This window comes from Pristis pectinata, chromosome 8, assembly GCF_009764475.1.
Source record: "Pristis pectinata isolate sPriPec2 chromosome 8, sPriPec2.1.pri, whole genome shotgun sequence".
In the NCBI taxonomy this organism is placed as follows: Eukaryota; Metazoa; Chordata; class Chondrichthyes; order Rhinopristiformes; family Pristidae; genus Pristis; species Pristis pectinata.
In genome coordinates, this window is record NC_067412.1 from 3401822 (window position 1) to 3418474 (window position 16653).

General features: G+C 42.0%; 1 protein-coding gene across 1 annotated transcript in view; it reads left to right on the forward strand.

Moving 5' to 3' along the window:
• The window catches only part of LOC127573756 (uncharacterized protein C16orf52 homolog B), a 104842-nt gene that overhangs the window by 67181 nt on the left and 21008 nt on the right, over positions 1-16653 (forward strand). The window contains exon 2 of the mRNA XM_052022253.1: positions 11288-11500. Coding sequence (XP_051878213.1) covers positions 11288-11500 — 213 coding nt within the window. The remainder of the gene's footprint in view (positions 1-11287; positions 11501-16653) is intronic.

Consider the following 16653-nt stretch of genomic DNA (forward strand, 5'->3'; position numbering starts at 1 on the left):
TGGGGTCCACGTCCATTGATCCCTCAAGTTTGCTGTGCAGGTTGAAAGAGTTGTTAAGAAGACGTGTGGTGTGTCGGCCTTCATTAGTCAGGGTATTCAGTTCAAGAGCCGGCAGGTAATGTTGCAGCTCTATAGAACTCTGGTTAGACTACACTTGGAGTATTGTGTTCAGTTCTGGTCGCCTCATTATAAGAAGGATGTGGAAGCTTTAGAGAGGGTGCAGAGGAGATTTACCAGGATGCTGCCTGGATTGGAGAGCATGTCTTATGAGGATAGGTTGAGCGAGCTAGGGCTTTTCTCTTCTGGAGTGAAGGAGGATGAGAGGTGACTTGATAGAGGTGTACAAGATGATAAGAGGCATAGATCGAGTGGACACTCAAAGAATTTTTCCCAGGGCAACAATGGCTAACATGAGTGGGCATGATTTTAAGGTGAATGGTATTGGTTTATTATTATTGTCACTTGTACTGAGGTACATTGGAAAACTTGTCTTACATACTGATCATACAGGTCAATTCATTGCACAGTGCAGTTACATTGAGTTAGTACAGAGTGCATTGAGGTAGTACAGGTAAAAATAATAACAGTACAGAGTAAAGTGTCACAGCTACAGAGAGAGTACAGTGCAGGTGGACAATAAGGTGCAAGGTCACAACAAGGTAGATTGTGAGGTCAGAGTCCATCTCATTGTATAAGGGAACTGTTCAATAGTCATCACAGTGGGGTAGAAGCTGTCCTTGAGCTTGGTGGGACGTGCCCTCATGCTCCTGTATCTTCTGCCTGATGGGAGGAGGGAGAAGAAAGAATGACCCGAGTGGATGGGGTCTTTGATTACGCTGGTTGTTTCATCAAGGAGCGAGAGGTAAAGACAGAGTCCAATGAGGGGAGGCTGGTTTTTGTGCCACGCTGGGCTGTGTCCCCAACTCTCTGCAGTTTCTTATGGTCCTGGGCAGAGCAGTTGCCGTACCAAGCTGTGATAGATCCAGATAGGATGCATTTGATTGAAGGAAGTTATAGGGGGGATGTCAGAAGTAAGTGTTTTTTTCTACACAGAGCAGTGGGTGCATGGAATGCACTGCCAGCAGAGGTGGTGGAGTCAGATGCTTTAGGGACATTTAAGAGACTCTTAGATAGCTACATGAATGATAAAAAAAAATGGAAGGCTATGTTGGAGGGAAAGGTTAGATAGATCTCAGAGCAGGATAAAATGTCAACACAACATCATGGGCTGAAGGGCCTGTACTGTGCTGTTATTTTCTATGACACACTTCTTTCTCTATATTCATTGTGCCATCAATTCAATACATTCTCTTGCAAATCCATCAACATGACTCATGTTTCCTCTTTAAAGAGTACACCCTTGAAGTGTTTGAGAGGGTGTTGCACAGGGCCCAGTCCCTCAGTATTCAGCGGCAGCAAGATCCTTGACTGTGGTCCTTTATCCCAAACTCTTTGCAGTGGCTTCATTCAGTTTCAGTGCATTCCTCAGCATATACTCCAGCTTGGCATGTGCTGGTTGACACTATTCACTTGAAGCCGCCACGTTACACTTGAAGACCATGTTTCAGGCAGGCCAAAGTGCACCTTCCACTGGTGTGCCAGCAGCTGTTGATGTTTGTCTCAGTATGTATTCCTGGGAACAGTCCAGGGATCACATTGTTCTCCGTTACGCCTCTGCTCAAGGTGAACCTCACCATTGCATTTGACAAGCAGATCTCAAAAAAAGATGCACAGTCTACAAGGAGGTGGCTGATTGTCTTGTATGCATTGTGGCCATCTCAAGGGCAGTGTGCGGTGGGAGTGAGACAACAGGAGTGTTGGAGAATCTGATGGGACTGATCCTCTCACTCGCAATAGGGGCAACTTAGTGTCTGATTAACCACTAACACATCATGGATGTTGGTGAGTTGCTGGGCCTCCTGTGTTTCTTCCACCCTCCATCCTTTCTATAGGCCTGTACGACCATCAACTAGCTGGCAGCCCATCCCAGGGTGTTCTCAGCTGGCTTTTCAGAGGTAAGCAAAAACAAGACACAGCAGACTAACTGTGACATTCCTTGTAGGTTTGCTTGCTGCATTAACATTGCTTGACATCAACTGGAATTTGGAACAAAAGTTGGTAGCACAATATGGATTTTTCCTTTCTAGATTTGAGTTCAGCTTTGCTGGAGCAGTTTCTGATCTTCTGACAAAATAAGTGCAGTAACATGCATAACGCTGATAATGGTGGTGAATGGAGAACTGGTGTTATTAGATCAGTAAACAAATTTGCATCACATTTGTCCAGTTCTGCTTTGCGTATTGAAATGAATTGTTGAAACGAGCACTGTGGTGCTGTACAAAGACGTAGGAGCTTGGTGAAATTCATAATTGAACGGCAGAAGGAAGTAGAGAATGTCACCTTGTGAAGGTCAGAATTCAAAGACAGCAAGAAAGCAGAGAAGGCAGTACAAGGTGTGCTCACCCAGAATAATAATAACCTTGTAAATGTTGTTCACACTCGTATTTGACAATAACGGAATGGATTTCTTTTAGTTTGCATCGCTTGCATGGAAGCTCTTGTTGTACTGGAGAAATTATAGCTTCATGTACAACATCTTGGATATTGCAAGGAAATAGTTTGCATTTTGTTTGGCTTTGAGAGGTGTGGTTGTGGAGGGAAATCCCTTATTTTAAATTCCATTAAATGTATTGCTTCTGTAGTTCATCCTCCTTCAGGGATTAACCTGGTAATTGCAAGATTAGCCAAACTTGCACCCTTGTTACTTGTGAAGGCATCAGTTTGCAGAGAATCCTTTCTGTAGTAAGTTGCAAGAAAGTTGGAGATTGATAAAATTTCTGGAAAACCAGTCAATATCATTTATCTCCCACCACATTCTTAAAATTACTATTTAAAGCCTAAAACCTTTGAAAACTAATTTGGAATTTTGCATGTATGTTTTACAGATGGGAACCATTTTGTTTTGGATGCTGAAGCATCCCAAAAAAAATACATTTGGCTTTGCAGCGTGGTATTTTGTACAGCTATTATAGCTGTATAAAGTTGCGTGGAATTTTTATCTGCAGCCAATGGCTGTTCCCTAAAGTTGATCTTTGTAATCTAAGTTTCCACTCCCACTGTAGTGAAGGATGTTTTGAATTCTGAGATTTCTAAATTGGACAGGTTGGTGATAATGCATTGACTCAGACAACATTTGGCTTTTGTGTTTGATGTGAAGCGCTGGGTGCCTCCTGTGAAATAAACAAATCTTTGCCATTTTGTTTTTTTTTCCCCTTGGCAGTACGAGAAAGACCAGGAATTATCCCAAAAGTAGGAAAAAAATGTTATGCACTAATTTGGAGGCAAAAATCATGGGCTTGCTCACTTACTGGGAGTCAGGAGAGGGTGTCAGCAAAGGGGAACAGGGAGTGTGGTGCTGGATGGCAACAAGTAAATGGAATATGGAAGAGTCAGAAGATTACTGAAATTTGAGAGCAATTCAAAGAGCAAGAATGAGAGAACAACCTGAAGGGAGTAGAACAACTGTAGAAAATAGAATAAAAGGAGGCATAGTAGGAAAATCAATAAACTGAATTAACCTGTTGCTTGCAGCAAGGAGACCCTAATGCTGCATTTGCAGTAATTCTTGCATTGAGACAACTTAGGCTTGATGCAGATCAATGCAGAATTGACCATATACTTGCTTTTTAGGGCTTCAATGCAGTCATTACATAAAGTGAAAGCACCACTTCCACCATCTCCCCTGCCAGTGTCATGGACTACCGAGATTCGAGAATGACCAGGAGACGCAGAAGATTCTTCAAGAAGTTAAACCTTTATTTGCAAACAAAAGCTGTGACAGTCAGAGAGCTAGTCACCGATTGCCCAGTGACCGCCCCCGAATACAGCTCGCGGCCCTCCTTTATGTTCCAAGAGTACCTAACTTCAAGCATCCAGGCACAAATAGCAGAAATTGAAAAAACAGAACCAAATGGCTGAAAAACAACCAAATGGCCGCACAAGGTAAAATTAGATGCCCACCGGACAAAACGTAAGATCTCACCATATCGACAGACATCACCACATCATCATATACAGATAGCCCTTAGTTATCGACAGAACACTACCATATACGGTATCAACAGAACCTTAGTTATCCAGAAGAACATTCTTAATTAGCCTTCACCCACCATCTTGTACAGAACAGATTATTACAAAAACGACATGTGTGTACAGCCTTTAACAACCTTTATTTTGCTTCTATACCAGGAGGCTGTTTTGGACTAGCTGCACTTCTCATAGTGTGCAGTCCAAGATTTAGAAAAACAAATTCTGTTCTCTGCATGTCAGTCCTGTTTTAAGTGAGTTTCTGAGGAACTGATTCTAATTTGGCTCCCTATTTGCTTCAAAAGATTGTGCAAGATCAAAATTTGTTCTGTTTCAGCACCCATTGGATAGGCTTAAACTGGACAATATTATTGTGAAATTTAAAGTCAAAGTTGAGTTTATTGTCAAATGCACAAATACATGTATACAAAGGTGCAATGGAAAAACTTACTTGCAGCAGCATCACAGGCACATAGCATTAGATAAGCAGCATTCACAAGAAAAACAAATTAAATTATGCAGAATTTTTACAAGAAAGAACAATTAGAACAAAAAAATCAATAGTTGGTAAATTAAGATTCATTTACATTTTAGGGATAGACATGTCCCTTAAATTTATAACGTTACCTGATTATGGCATTTTGATTCAATGTAACCAGTTGGCCCAACGATGCTGGTCGAGAGAAAGGTGTCCTCTTGAATTTTGCCACACCCATGACAAGAGACACCACTATTATATACAGTATCTTGCAGAAACTTGGTGTTCGTATGTGGGCCATTTTTTTTCTTCTGTCCCTCCCAGAGGTTGTTTTATAATATCTTTTTCATAAAATGAGCTTTAGTCAGTTTATTCCCACCAATTAAAACTGTGATTCTTAATCTATCATGCTGTATCAATTAAAGTACTGCAGTCAAGACTGGTTAAGTATTCTCTATTGGTAGCTATTATGCTTAAGTTGTGACCTTTCTCAGAATAGAGTGGGACTTTTGCTGTGACTATAGCACTACCTTACAGAGGGTTTAATTGCCCTATTTCAGTAAAGCTTAATGGTTGTGAAAATTTAATGAACTAATAAAATGTCCAATCAAAGCCATTTATTTTAATTGCAAAAGAAAAATGTTTTTTTTTGTTTTTGTTTTAAAGAATAGTTTGTTTATCCTGTGGTTGGCTATTCTTATGTGTTTGAGATTGTCATGTATCAACTCTGTTATATTACAGGAGTTCTGAAGTCAGTCATCCAAAATGAATCACTACTCTTGATTTTAATATAATGTAAATCTATTTGTCAGTTGCTTAGAGAAGAGATTTGTGGAGATTTTTGGTGTAGGTTTATGATCCCACTTGTGAACTTTGATCAATAAACATTGTCACGTGTGTCAAAATAGTAGTGATTCCACCAGCATGTTTATTAAATGACTGATCCCTCTGGCTTGAACCTTTTCAGCTAATCAACGCTTAATTGGCGTAGGTTTGGTTCAATGCATGTCAGAGTAACCTCAGGCCAGTGATTAAATTCTTTAGAATTTTACTCTTGCCTACACATCTATGACCATTAACTTTGAAAACAGCCAAAAGGCTTTCTTTCCAAACTCCTTCAGAGCTACACTTGAAGCCGAAAATAGATGCTGCATGAAGGTAGGTGGCTTCAGTGTTTGAGGCTCATGAATTCCCTTCTGTGCCTGCCTCTGGCTGTATTTTCCAGCTCAGGAACTATTGTGTGGAATACTGCAAGAACATATGTTGTCATTTTCAGCATATCCCTACTGTCTTACCACATTAATCTGTTGCTGAATTGACATTTTTTCAACATACAATTTGCTTATTTTTCTGTGTCTCAAAAAAAAGACACACTTGCATTTATATAGTACTTTTTAATGCCCCAAAGCACTTTACGGCTGGTGAACTATTTCTGCAACACACACAAAAAGCTGGAGGAACTCAGCAGGTCAAGCAGTATCTATGAAGGGGAAATAAACAGTCGTTTATTGAACAGCTGCCTGAGCTGCTGAGTTCCTCCAGCATTTTATCTATGTTGCTCCAGATTCCCGCATCTGCAGAAACTCTTGTGTGGAACCATTTCTGCAGTTCAGTTTGTTATACTGTAATATGCTGCACCTTCTTATTAATAGTTAGTGTACTGTACAAGATTAAAGGAGTGTGTACTGATGGGAAATGATAAGGATGACATTCGCCCTCAAAATTTGAATATTACTTTCGGCTTCTTAACGTCTCTTGCACTCCTGGACTTGATTCATTCATGCGTTGTGGTCGTCTCTTAAGGCTTTATTCTGCACCCCAATTGTCCTTGCAGAGCAGTGGTGATGTGACTTGTTAAATTGTTGCATTTCATGTGGTCACAGTTTAATGCAACTAAATCTAATGGATTGCTGGGTGCATTTCAGAGAACACTCAGTCAAACTTACTGTAGTGGTCCAAGGTTACGTGTGGGTAAGGACAACAAACTTTCTTCCCTGGCAGACGCTTTTTCATATTTTTGCAACAATCTAATAACTTTGTGGTGAATAATACTAGCTTTTTTACCCAAATATTTTAAAATTAACAAGTTTAAACCCCTTGTGCCCGGGATTGTTAATCCAGTTTCTGGTTACTATAGAACACTACACAGAAAACAGGCCATTTGACCCTTCTAGTCTGTGCCAAAACTTTATTCCACTAGTCCCATTGACCTGCACCCAGTCCATAATCCTCCAGACCTCTCCCATCCATGTATCTATCCAATTTGTTCTTAAAACTTAAGTGAGCCCGCATTTGTTACGAGTCCAGTAAACTAACCACTGTTCTATCATACCCCGTAGTTCCAGACTGTAACTCCAATACTCATCTCATTTTTTATTTTTCCCATCTTGAACTCCATTTTATTTATTTGAGAACTATCTTCACTCCCAGAAACCTATTTCAGAATTCACACTGGGAATCCAATCCACCCATCTCCATTTGTTTCTTTATATCTTCGGCATGTGGAGTTGGGAGTCCTTCTGAATGAGTTAGCCAGAAAAGCTTCTGGTCGCTATTACCACAGTGGTAAATGTAGAGCTTAGATGAGGGCAAGGAAATGGATTTTGATGTATTTGTTGTATAATTTGTCTGTGTTGGAATGTCTAGGTTTACGTGTCCCTTGGGCTTGCTGCTGAAGACAGGACTAGGAGGGAGGACGGTAGATCCCTGGAAGATCTCTTCAGGTTAAATCCTTGAACAAAAATGTTGTTCTTGAGTTTTTTTCCCCCTTTGGTCTTCCTGATGATGTACAACAGAGCATGTTTTCAGCTATAATGTTCAAATGCTACTGTGCCACTAACTGCCAGAATAAACAATTTGGTGCAGTGAATTTTCCTACGTGGCATACTATACCTCCATTTATTCAGAGGAAACTGAATGCTACCACACTGGGCATACTTGCACTTCTGCAACTTCTCCAGCAGTTTTACTTGTATTTAATAAATTGATGAGTTCCAGAATTTGTAACCAGCAGGAAAAATTTTGCTTAATGAATCGCAGCGTGTTTTGCAGGGACACTGTGGCCATTATAGTTAACATAACGGGGACCCAGTGTGGTTTTTCAAACTTTCATTCCTCCGACTGCAGCTCACATTGCAAGTCCGAAAAGCGGCCATGTGGAAGGCTGGGCTTTACCACAGAATCTGATGAATAAATAAAGGCTTGCCAGTTTAGCCGTTTGTTTTAATAGTTCCCTAAACATGTGAGACATTAATAAATCACATACAAACAGTGGATATTTTAGTGATCCTGTGACTAACTACTGTTTTTCCTCCACCTCACACTACATACTTCCTTGCCCCATTTTCTCCGACTTTTTCTGTTCTCTAAAGGTTAGTGATGCTGACCCACAACTCCGTAGCTGACTACTGCACTTTGATACCAAGGCCAAGTAAGATTTTCTTCATAATCTTGGGTGTGACTATCCAACTGTGAAAGGTGTTACAACCTCCTATTTCTATTTCTATATCAAAGCAACCTTCCTTTTTGCATTTGTCATTGGCTATTATCAGGAACTCTCACTGATTCAGAATAGGCCTTCTCTCCACACGCCCCTCCCTCCCCCCCCCCCCCCCCCAACCAATTCCCATCCCTCTCTATACTTAAGGGGTTGCACTGTCCAGCACCACTGCCAATACCACTCCAGCTGAGATTCAAACAGAGAACATTCATTTATTCAAATTCCTCTTGGGCGGTATCACTCCTTGTAATGCGATTTTTCACCTGTAATTTGACAGGAAGAGGTCAGTGGGTCTGGGTCTGCATCAACTCTGGGGTGCACCAGTGGCAAAGTATTTCCTTTTTTTAAAATCTCTCCACTCCCTTCTTCCCTGCTTGCATATGCTGTGTATCCTCTAGGGTGTATTAGAACAGGAAATTATGGAATTTCTCATCATATTCTGTTTTGCTGAGTTTTTAAATAGCTTGGAAAATTGAAGTAACTTTTGCTTATCAGAAATTGCACTGACTATGACTGCCTGTCTATGTCGGTTAAACCTCCTACATGTGAGACTCCATAATAATTAAGCATGGAGATCTGTAAATGGTTATTTTGAACCTTTTTCTCTCTACACAAGGTTTCAAAGAGATGCTTTATTTTAGCATCATAGAACTCTAGTATTTAGGAGGCATCTGATGTCCTGTGAGCCCTGTGTGTTATTCGTTGAATTCTAATTTTAAATATTGTGCAGACTGTAAAACTAGCCCTGTCTAATAGATAATAACATTACTTTTTAAACAGATTCAGGTTCAGACAAAAGGTCTTCCTTCCTTCCTTACCAACCTGCCATCCATTTAACCAAAACCTGAAGAGAGTTAGGCCCCCCGCTCCTATCTCATTGGTGCAGGGTTCACCCTAATTCAACACCAGCTGCCAATCTTAATGTAAGGTTCAGGAGTGGGTCATTGTAAGAAACTGGTTTTCTGGTAGGCTGACACGGAACTAGTTGTAAAGCTTAAATGGCATGGAAATGGGCATTATATCTTTATTAGTCACATGTACATTGAAACACACAGAGAAATGCATCTTTTTTGCGTAGTGTTCTGGGGGCAGCCCGCAAGTGTCGCCACGCTTCTGGCGCCAACATAGCATGCCCACAACTTCCTAACCAGTATGTCTTTGGAATGTGGGAGGAAACCGGAGCACCCGGAGGAAACCCACGCAGTCACGGAGAGAACGTGCAAACCCCTTACAGACAGCGGCCAGAATTGAACCGTGGTCACTGGCACTGTAATAGCGTTGCGCTAACTGCTACACCACCGTGCCTTTAACCTACTGTGGCCATGCCAGCCATTAAGCACCCACATACACATCCTACACTAATCCCCTTTTATTCTTCCCCATTATTCCAATCAATCCCATCCACTCCACCCCAGCTTTTGCCACTTACCTACACCTGGGGTAACTTACAGCAGCCAATTAATCAGAATCAGGTTTATTATCACTGACGTATGTCGTGAAATTTGTTTTGTGGCAGCAGTACAGCGCAAGACACAAAAATCTATAAATTACAAAAATAAATAGTGCAAAAAAAAGAGGTAGTGTTCATGGACCGTTCAGAAATCTGACGGCGGAGGGGAGGAAGCTGTTCCTAAATCGCTGAGTGTGGGTCTTCAGTCTCCTGTACCTCCTCCCCAATGGTAGTAACGAGAAGAGGGCATGTCCCGGATGGTGAGGGTCCTCAGTGATGGATGCCGCCTTCTTGCAGCGCTGCCTCGTAACCTACCAAACTGTGTTTTTGGGATGTGGGAGGAAACTGGAGCAGCAGAGGAAACTCATGTGGTCACGGAGAACACGCAAACTCCACACAGACAGCACCGGAGGTCGGGATTGAACCCGGGTCTCTGGAGTTGAGGCAGTGGCTCCACCTGCTGCACCATTGACCCATCAAAGTTGCAATAAAACAAGCCATTCTGCCCCTCTGTTCCACACTGGTCTACGTGCTCCACACAAACCCCCTCTACCTAATCAACATGCATCAGGAGGAAGCCCACACAGTCACTGGGAAAATGTGCAAGCTCTACATAGACACTACCCGAGGTCAGGATTGAGCCCTGTTTGCTGGGGACGTCAGGCAGCAGGTCAGCCAGGCCTCTCTGCTGCCCGGTTGGGGTGGAAGAGATGGGGGTTTCCCCTTTTTACCCCCGATGTGTAGTGAGGCTCTGTAAGAAAGAAGTTTGCATTTCTGAAGTTGCTTTTGTACCCACTGAAGTACTTTTGAATCTGAACAATTTGCAAGTTGGTAACATGGCCGTGAACAGAGTTCCCAGGCGGCAGAAAGTGTCTGAAGCCCCACAGCAGACGACAAATCCATCCTGCCAATCTCCCAAACGCTTGTTCATGTGTACGGGCTGGACATAAGTGGGTGTTCGTCAGCTGGGGAAGACCTGTACTGTATTGAAGGAAACAGCTGTTACTTTCCTCAAACTTGACTGACCACATACACTTGCTAGCCATGACCCCCCCAATCTACTTCGTCATGGTCCTTGCACCTTATTGTCTGCCTGCACTGCACTTTCTCTGTAACTGTAACACTATATTCTGTATTCTGTTATTGCTTCTCCCTTGTACTACCTTAATGTACTTACGTTTTGAAATTATCTGGATGGATGGCGTGCAAAACTGAATTTTTCACTATATCTCAGTACACGTGACAATAATAAACCAATTCCATTTGTCTGGTAATGAGGTATCTTTATAGCAGTGATGAGAGAGGAGTGGTTGAGGGAGCCAAGGCTTTTCTCCTTGGAGCGACAGAGGATGAGAGGCGACTTGATAGAGGTGTATGAGATTATGAGGGGCATAGAGTGGACAGCCACCTTTTCCCCAGGGCAGCAATCGAAACACAGTGAAATGCATCTTTTGCATAGAGGGGGTGGTGGTAGAGGCTAATGGGGACATTTAAGAAACTCTTAGATAGGCACATGAATATAGGAAAAATGGAGGGTTAAGGGAGGTGAAGGAGGGAGGGGGATAGATAGGATGCGGCTAAGGTTTATATAGGTCAGCACAACATCGCTGGCCGAAGGGCCCATACTGTGCTGTACTGTTGTATGTTGTTCTATGATTTAGTTAGGGTCCTGCAGAGGACTAGTGAGTTTGTATGCAAGCACACAAAGTATTGAGAGTGCTGCACGACGTACAGAACTGATGGGTAATTTGCTTTGTCTGTTTTTCTCCTGTAGGTGCGCTGACAGTTGGCCTCGTTCGCCAGTGTCAGACGATCCATGGGCGTGACCGAACGTGTGTCCCTCCTCGTCTTCCACCCGAATGGGTCACTACACTATTTTTCATTATTATGGGCATTATTTCATTAACGGTAACATGCGGTTTGCTGGTGGCATCTCACTGGAGAAGAGAAACCACCAAATACGCCCGCTGGATAGCCTTTGCTGGAAGTAAGTTGTTTTCCCTTCAGATTTAAACATTTGTAACTTGCACAATGCTGGAATTTCCCAGAACTTCATTCACATTGTGACCTGTAAAGTTACAGGACTAACTTCAGTACCAGCGTAAAGAGAAATTGTCATTTACTAATTTAAAAAAATAAAGATGGAATTTTTCCAGCAATAATTATTAGTGGTGATCTTGTTGAGGTTTACAAATATGTGATTTAGCATCTGCAAGTAGTTCTCTTCCTCTTTCCTCCCAGCGATGCTGATTTTGGTTTCACTCCTTCGTATGGCTAGTACACATAAACTCAATAACAGATGCCAAACTTCAAGTTACCCCAGTACAAAGAATTTTGTAAATAATTAAGTTCTTTATAATCCACCTGGGGATTCTTTTTAAAGTTGGAACTTCCATCAGCATCCCAGTATTGATGCTTAACCAATGATGCTATCATTAAGTTGAAATTTACACTATGTTATATCAATCAAATTTCGCTTGACAAAGTTTATTCCTGAGATGGCTATGTACAGAGGGTCCCTCCCAGCAGTTGGCAACACATGCGAAGTGTGAACAGGATTTCTGAGCAATTTAGCTTTCATGCTGTATAGAAACTGTTCAGAATAAATATTTGCTATTAAGGAAAATAAACAGTGGCTTGATCCCTTTGGCTATAGTTAATTTAATAGACTAAATAGTTCTGCAATATTTGAGGTGTTCTGCAGGAGGTTATATTTTTCCAGGCTGTAATTATAATTTACCAATGGCAGTCTCTAAATAAGCATCAATCCTGGTATCCAGATTACGTTTCAATTTAAAACAAAATCCCCAGGTGGATTATAAAGAATTTACCAATTTGCAAAATTCTTCCTTGTGCTCAGGTAATTTGAGGTTTCGCATCTGTTGTTCAATTTATTTTGAATATTGTGCAAGACTGCAATTTAACATCTTTTCTCGTGGGCGAAACTAGAATCGGGGTTGCTGGAACTAAAAGTGTTTGCAGAGTGCCAGATTGTGTATTTGTAAATCTTGTCAACATAAGTAATTATCATTGATTTAAATATATTAAAGGAAGACGTATTAGGTTATTAAAGATAAATAACATCTCCCCTGCCCTCTTGATCTGCCCATCACTCTCACCTTCCTCCCTCCAGTTCCCCTCCCCACCTCCTTCCCTTTATTCCATGGTCCACTGCCCTCTCCTATCAGATTCCATCTTCAGCCCTTTGTCACTTCCACCTATCACCTCCCAGCTTCTTGCATCATTCCCACTCTCCCCCTCCCTCACCTGCCTATCACCCCCCCCCCCTCACCTGGATCCACCTATCACCCGCCAGCTCTTGCTCCACCTCTCCCCCCCCCCCCCCCCATTATATTGGCTATCTCCCCTCTTTCCAGTCCTGATGAAGGATCTCAAACCGAAACGTCCACTGTCCATTCCCCTCCATAGATGCTGCCTGATCCACTGAGTTCCTCCAGCATTTACTGTGTTGCTCCAGATTTCCAGCATCTGCAGTCTCTCCTTGTCTCCATCTTCTTTATCTAGTGACTTTCACTGCCAGAATGAGTCAGGAAATTTGAAAGAGTAAAACAAGAATATAGAAACTGTTTCACTGAAGTTTGTATCCAGCTATAGAGGTCAGACAAACAATGTTGTGCCAACAAGTGAACTCAAGACTGACTGCTATTGTCCTGCAGCCAACATTGCTGAATACCCCAGTCTGTCAATGGGTCCAGTGAGCTATGAGAAAGGCTCAATGAAATTACCCTGAATTTTGTATTTTAAATTATGCAAAGGACATATGAGTGTCACACTTCTGTTTAGTTTGAATTTTTACTCAGTGCTTTAGAAGAACTTTGGTATTTCAAGTTTGCTTTTAAATGGTAATTTTAGCTAAAAGTTGCTCTTTCTAAACTGACTAAGAATAATCATTTTACAGGTCCTATCTCCATGGCCACCTTGTAACCTATCCACATAAGTACAATCACTTCCCCCTTTTATTGACTAAAGAATTTTGCCTTTCTTCAAGTACTGTCCCTTCCCTGGCTTTTAAAATACAGTATCATTACTCAAAGCCAAAGACCATCACTTAAAATGTTGCAGTGCAAAAAATATGCCTGTAACTCAGTGAAGGGCAAAATTTGAAAGCAAAAGACCACAGAAGCTGGAAATCTGAAATAAAAACAGAAAATAATGGAAAAGGACTGATGGTCAGGCAGCATCTGAGGGCGAGAGCAAAGTTTAATATTTAAGGAGGCTGTCCTTTCATCAGAACAAATGTTGGAAGTCAGATATGTTTTCAGTTGCCAGGGTGGGGAAACAAAGGGGATGTCTGATGGGTTGGAGACCGTGAGACTAAAGGGGACATGGTGGTGGAGCCTGCTGAGAAAGGGCAGTGGGCTTGTTAATTTCACCCGATCTGTCTGGAGGAGATGCAAGTGGAGGGTGAGTGAAGTCAGAGAAGTAGAATAAAATAGTGCTGAAATTGCGATACAAACAGTTGCTGGAAATCTGAAATAAGGCAGAATAGTGGGAATACCCAGCAGGCAAGGCAGCATCTGTGGAGAGAAAGAAACTGAGTAATGTTATAGGTGATGACCTTTCATTGGAAATGGGCAGTTTTGATATGAATTGGAGAGGCTGGTTATCTGAAATAGTGAATTCAATAGTTAGAAGATGGGATGCTGTTCCTTGAGCTTACATTAAGCTTTGTTGGAATAGTGTAGTAGACTAAAGACAAAAGATCAAACTGGGAGTGGGATAGAAATTAGAGGGACAACTGGAATCTTCTGGTCACCCTCCTTCACCAGACACTAACTGATCTGCAGTATTTCCAATGTTCTGTTTTATTTCAGGGTTGCAACAACTGCTGTGTTTTATACCTCTCAGGTCTGGCATTTTTTTTAAAAAGATCTCTCTGCCCTACTCATTCACATTCCTCCAGACAGTTCAGCTGTGAATAACAAGTTTTCTCCACCCTCTCTCAGCCAGAGTCACCACAAAGTCATACAATGCAGAAATAGACCTTTCAGCCCACCATATCCATACCAGCCGTCAAGTACCTATCTATTGCTAATTCCATTTGCCAGCACTTATGTCTTGGTGATTCATGTGCTCATCCAGATACTTTTTAAATGTTGTGAGAGTCTCTGCTTCCATCATAGACTCAGGCAGTGTGTTCCAGATTTCCAACCCCCTCTGGGTGAAAGAGTTCTTCCTCGGATCCCCTCTAAACCTCTTACCTCTATCCTAAACCTATCCACTCTTGGTTTAGACACCATTGGGAAAGGTTTCCTACAAATAACCTATCTGTACCTCCCATCTGTCACTGAGTCTTTCTCAGTCCTCACCCTGGACGTTCTTTGTTCTCTCCACTCCTCCGTCCTTGCAACTTAAAGCATATTTGATTTTTAACTTTAAAACAAAAAGGTAATGGTTGATGGGGCTGATTCTGGCTGGAGCTCTGTAACTAGTGGTTTTCCATATGGATCCATACTGGGACCTCTGCTGTCTGTGATATATATAAATGACTTGGATAAAAATGTGGATGGATGGATTAGTAAGTTTGCAGATGATACAAAGATTGGTGGCATTGTGGATAGTGTCAAAGATTGCCACGGGATATAGAGCAGTTGCAGATATGGGCAGAGAAATGGCAGATGGAGTTTAATCCTGCCAAGTGTTAGGTGTTGTACTTTGGCAAATCGAATGTAAAGGGACAGTACACAGTTAATGGCAGGACCCCTAACAATGTTGATGCACAGAGGGATCTTGGTCCAAATCCATAGCTCCCTAAAAGTGGCTGCACAAGTTAATAGGGCGGTAAAGAAGGCGTATGGCATGCTTGCCTTTATTAGTCAAGGTATTAAGTTCAAGAGTCAGGAATTTTTGTTGCAGCTTTATAAAACTGGTTAGGTTGCATCTGGAGTACTGCATTCAATTCTGGTCGCCTCATTATGGGAAGGATGTGGAAGCTTTGGAGAGGGTGCAGAAGAGGTTTACCAGGATGCTGCATGGATTAGAGTTCATGTGCTATGAGGAGAGGTTGGACAAACTTGGTTACTTTCTCTGGAGCAGCAGATACTGAGGGGAGACCTGACAGAACTTTATGAGATCATGAGGGGCATAGATAGAGAATGGTATCTTTTTCCCAGGGTCGAAATGTCTAATACTAGAGGGCATGCATTTAAGGTGAGGGGGTAAGTTCAAAGGAGATATGCGGGGCAGGTTTCATACACCAGATGGTGGTGGGTGCCTGGAATGTGCTGCCAGGGGTGGTAGTGGAGGCAAATATGTTAGAGGTGTTTAAGAGGCTCTTAGATAGGCACATGAATATGCAGAAAATGGAGGGATAGGGATGTGTAGGCAGAAGGGACTAGTTTAGTAGGTGTTCAATTTCTAGGTTAATTAGTTTGGCACAACATCGTGGGCTGAAGGGCCTGTTCCTGTGCTGTACTGTTTTGTATTCTATGTAACTTCCATATTTCTACATTTCCTTATAATGTAGACCATTTTAGCCCATCAAGTCTATGCTGGCTCATAGAACAGTCCACTTCCACCCTACTACACACTAGGGACTGCTTACAGTAGCCTATTAACCTCCATGCTAATCATGTGGGCTTTCTTGAAGATTTCATATCGAGGGTCCCACATGGTCCAAAGCCTTGAACCAAATAAATCCTCTTCTGTTGCTGGGTGGTGCCATTCTTTGATATCTCTGCCACATGGGATGGATTAATTGTATCTATTTAGGGCAAATAAGGCTGCTTACTTAAATACATTTTTGGATTAAGAGGTTTCTCACCTAAAGAGCAAGGCACCACTGTGTGCAATAACCTCTCACTTTGCAATTCCCTCCTGCCTCAAATAGGACAAACCATTGCAGGCTGTGTTACTCAGGGAGCAAGCACATTGTGAACTGCTGCGGATGATGGAAAGCGCTGCTTGCTTTTGCCTTCCTCGCTAGATTTTGCTGCAGAGAGGTCTAATGTTTACCAAAGCTTTAACCTGACGCATTCACACTTCAGCAACAGAGACCTTTCTTTCCCAAGACATCTAAACAGGAAATTGACCTGTGGGGAGTTATAAATCTGTTTCCAGCTAAAGTTTGTATTAGATTTATGATAAAGGCTAAAGCCAAAAATAATACCCCAAGCTAAA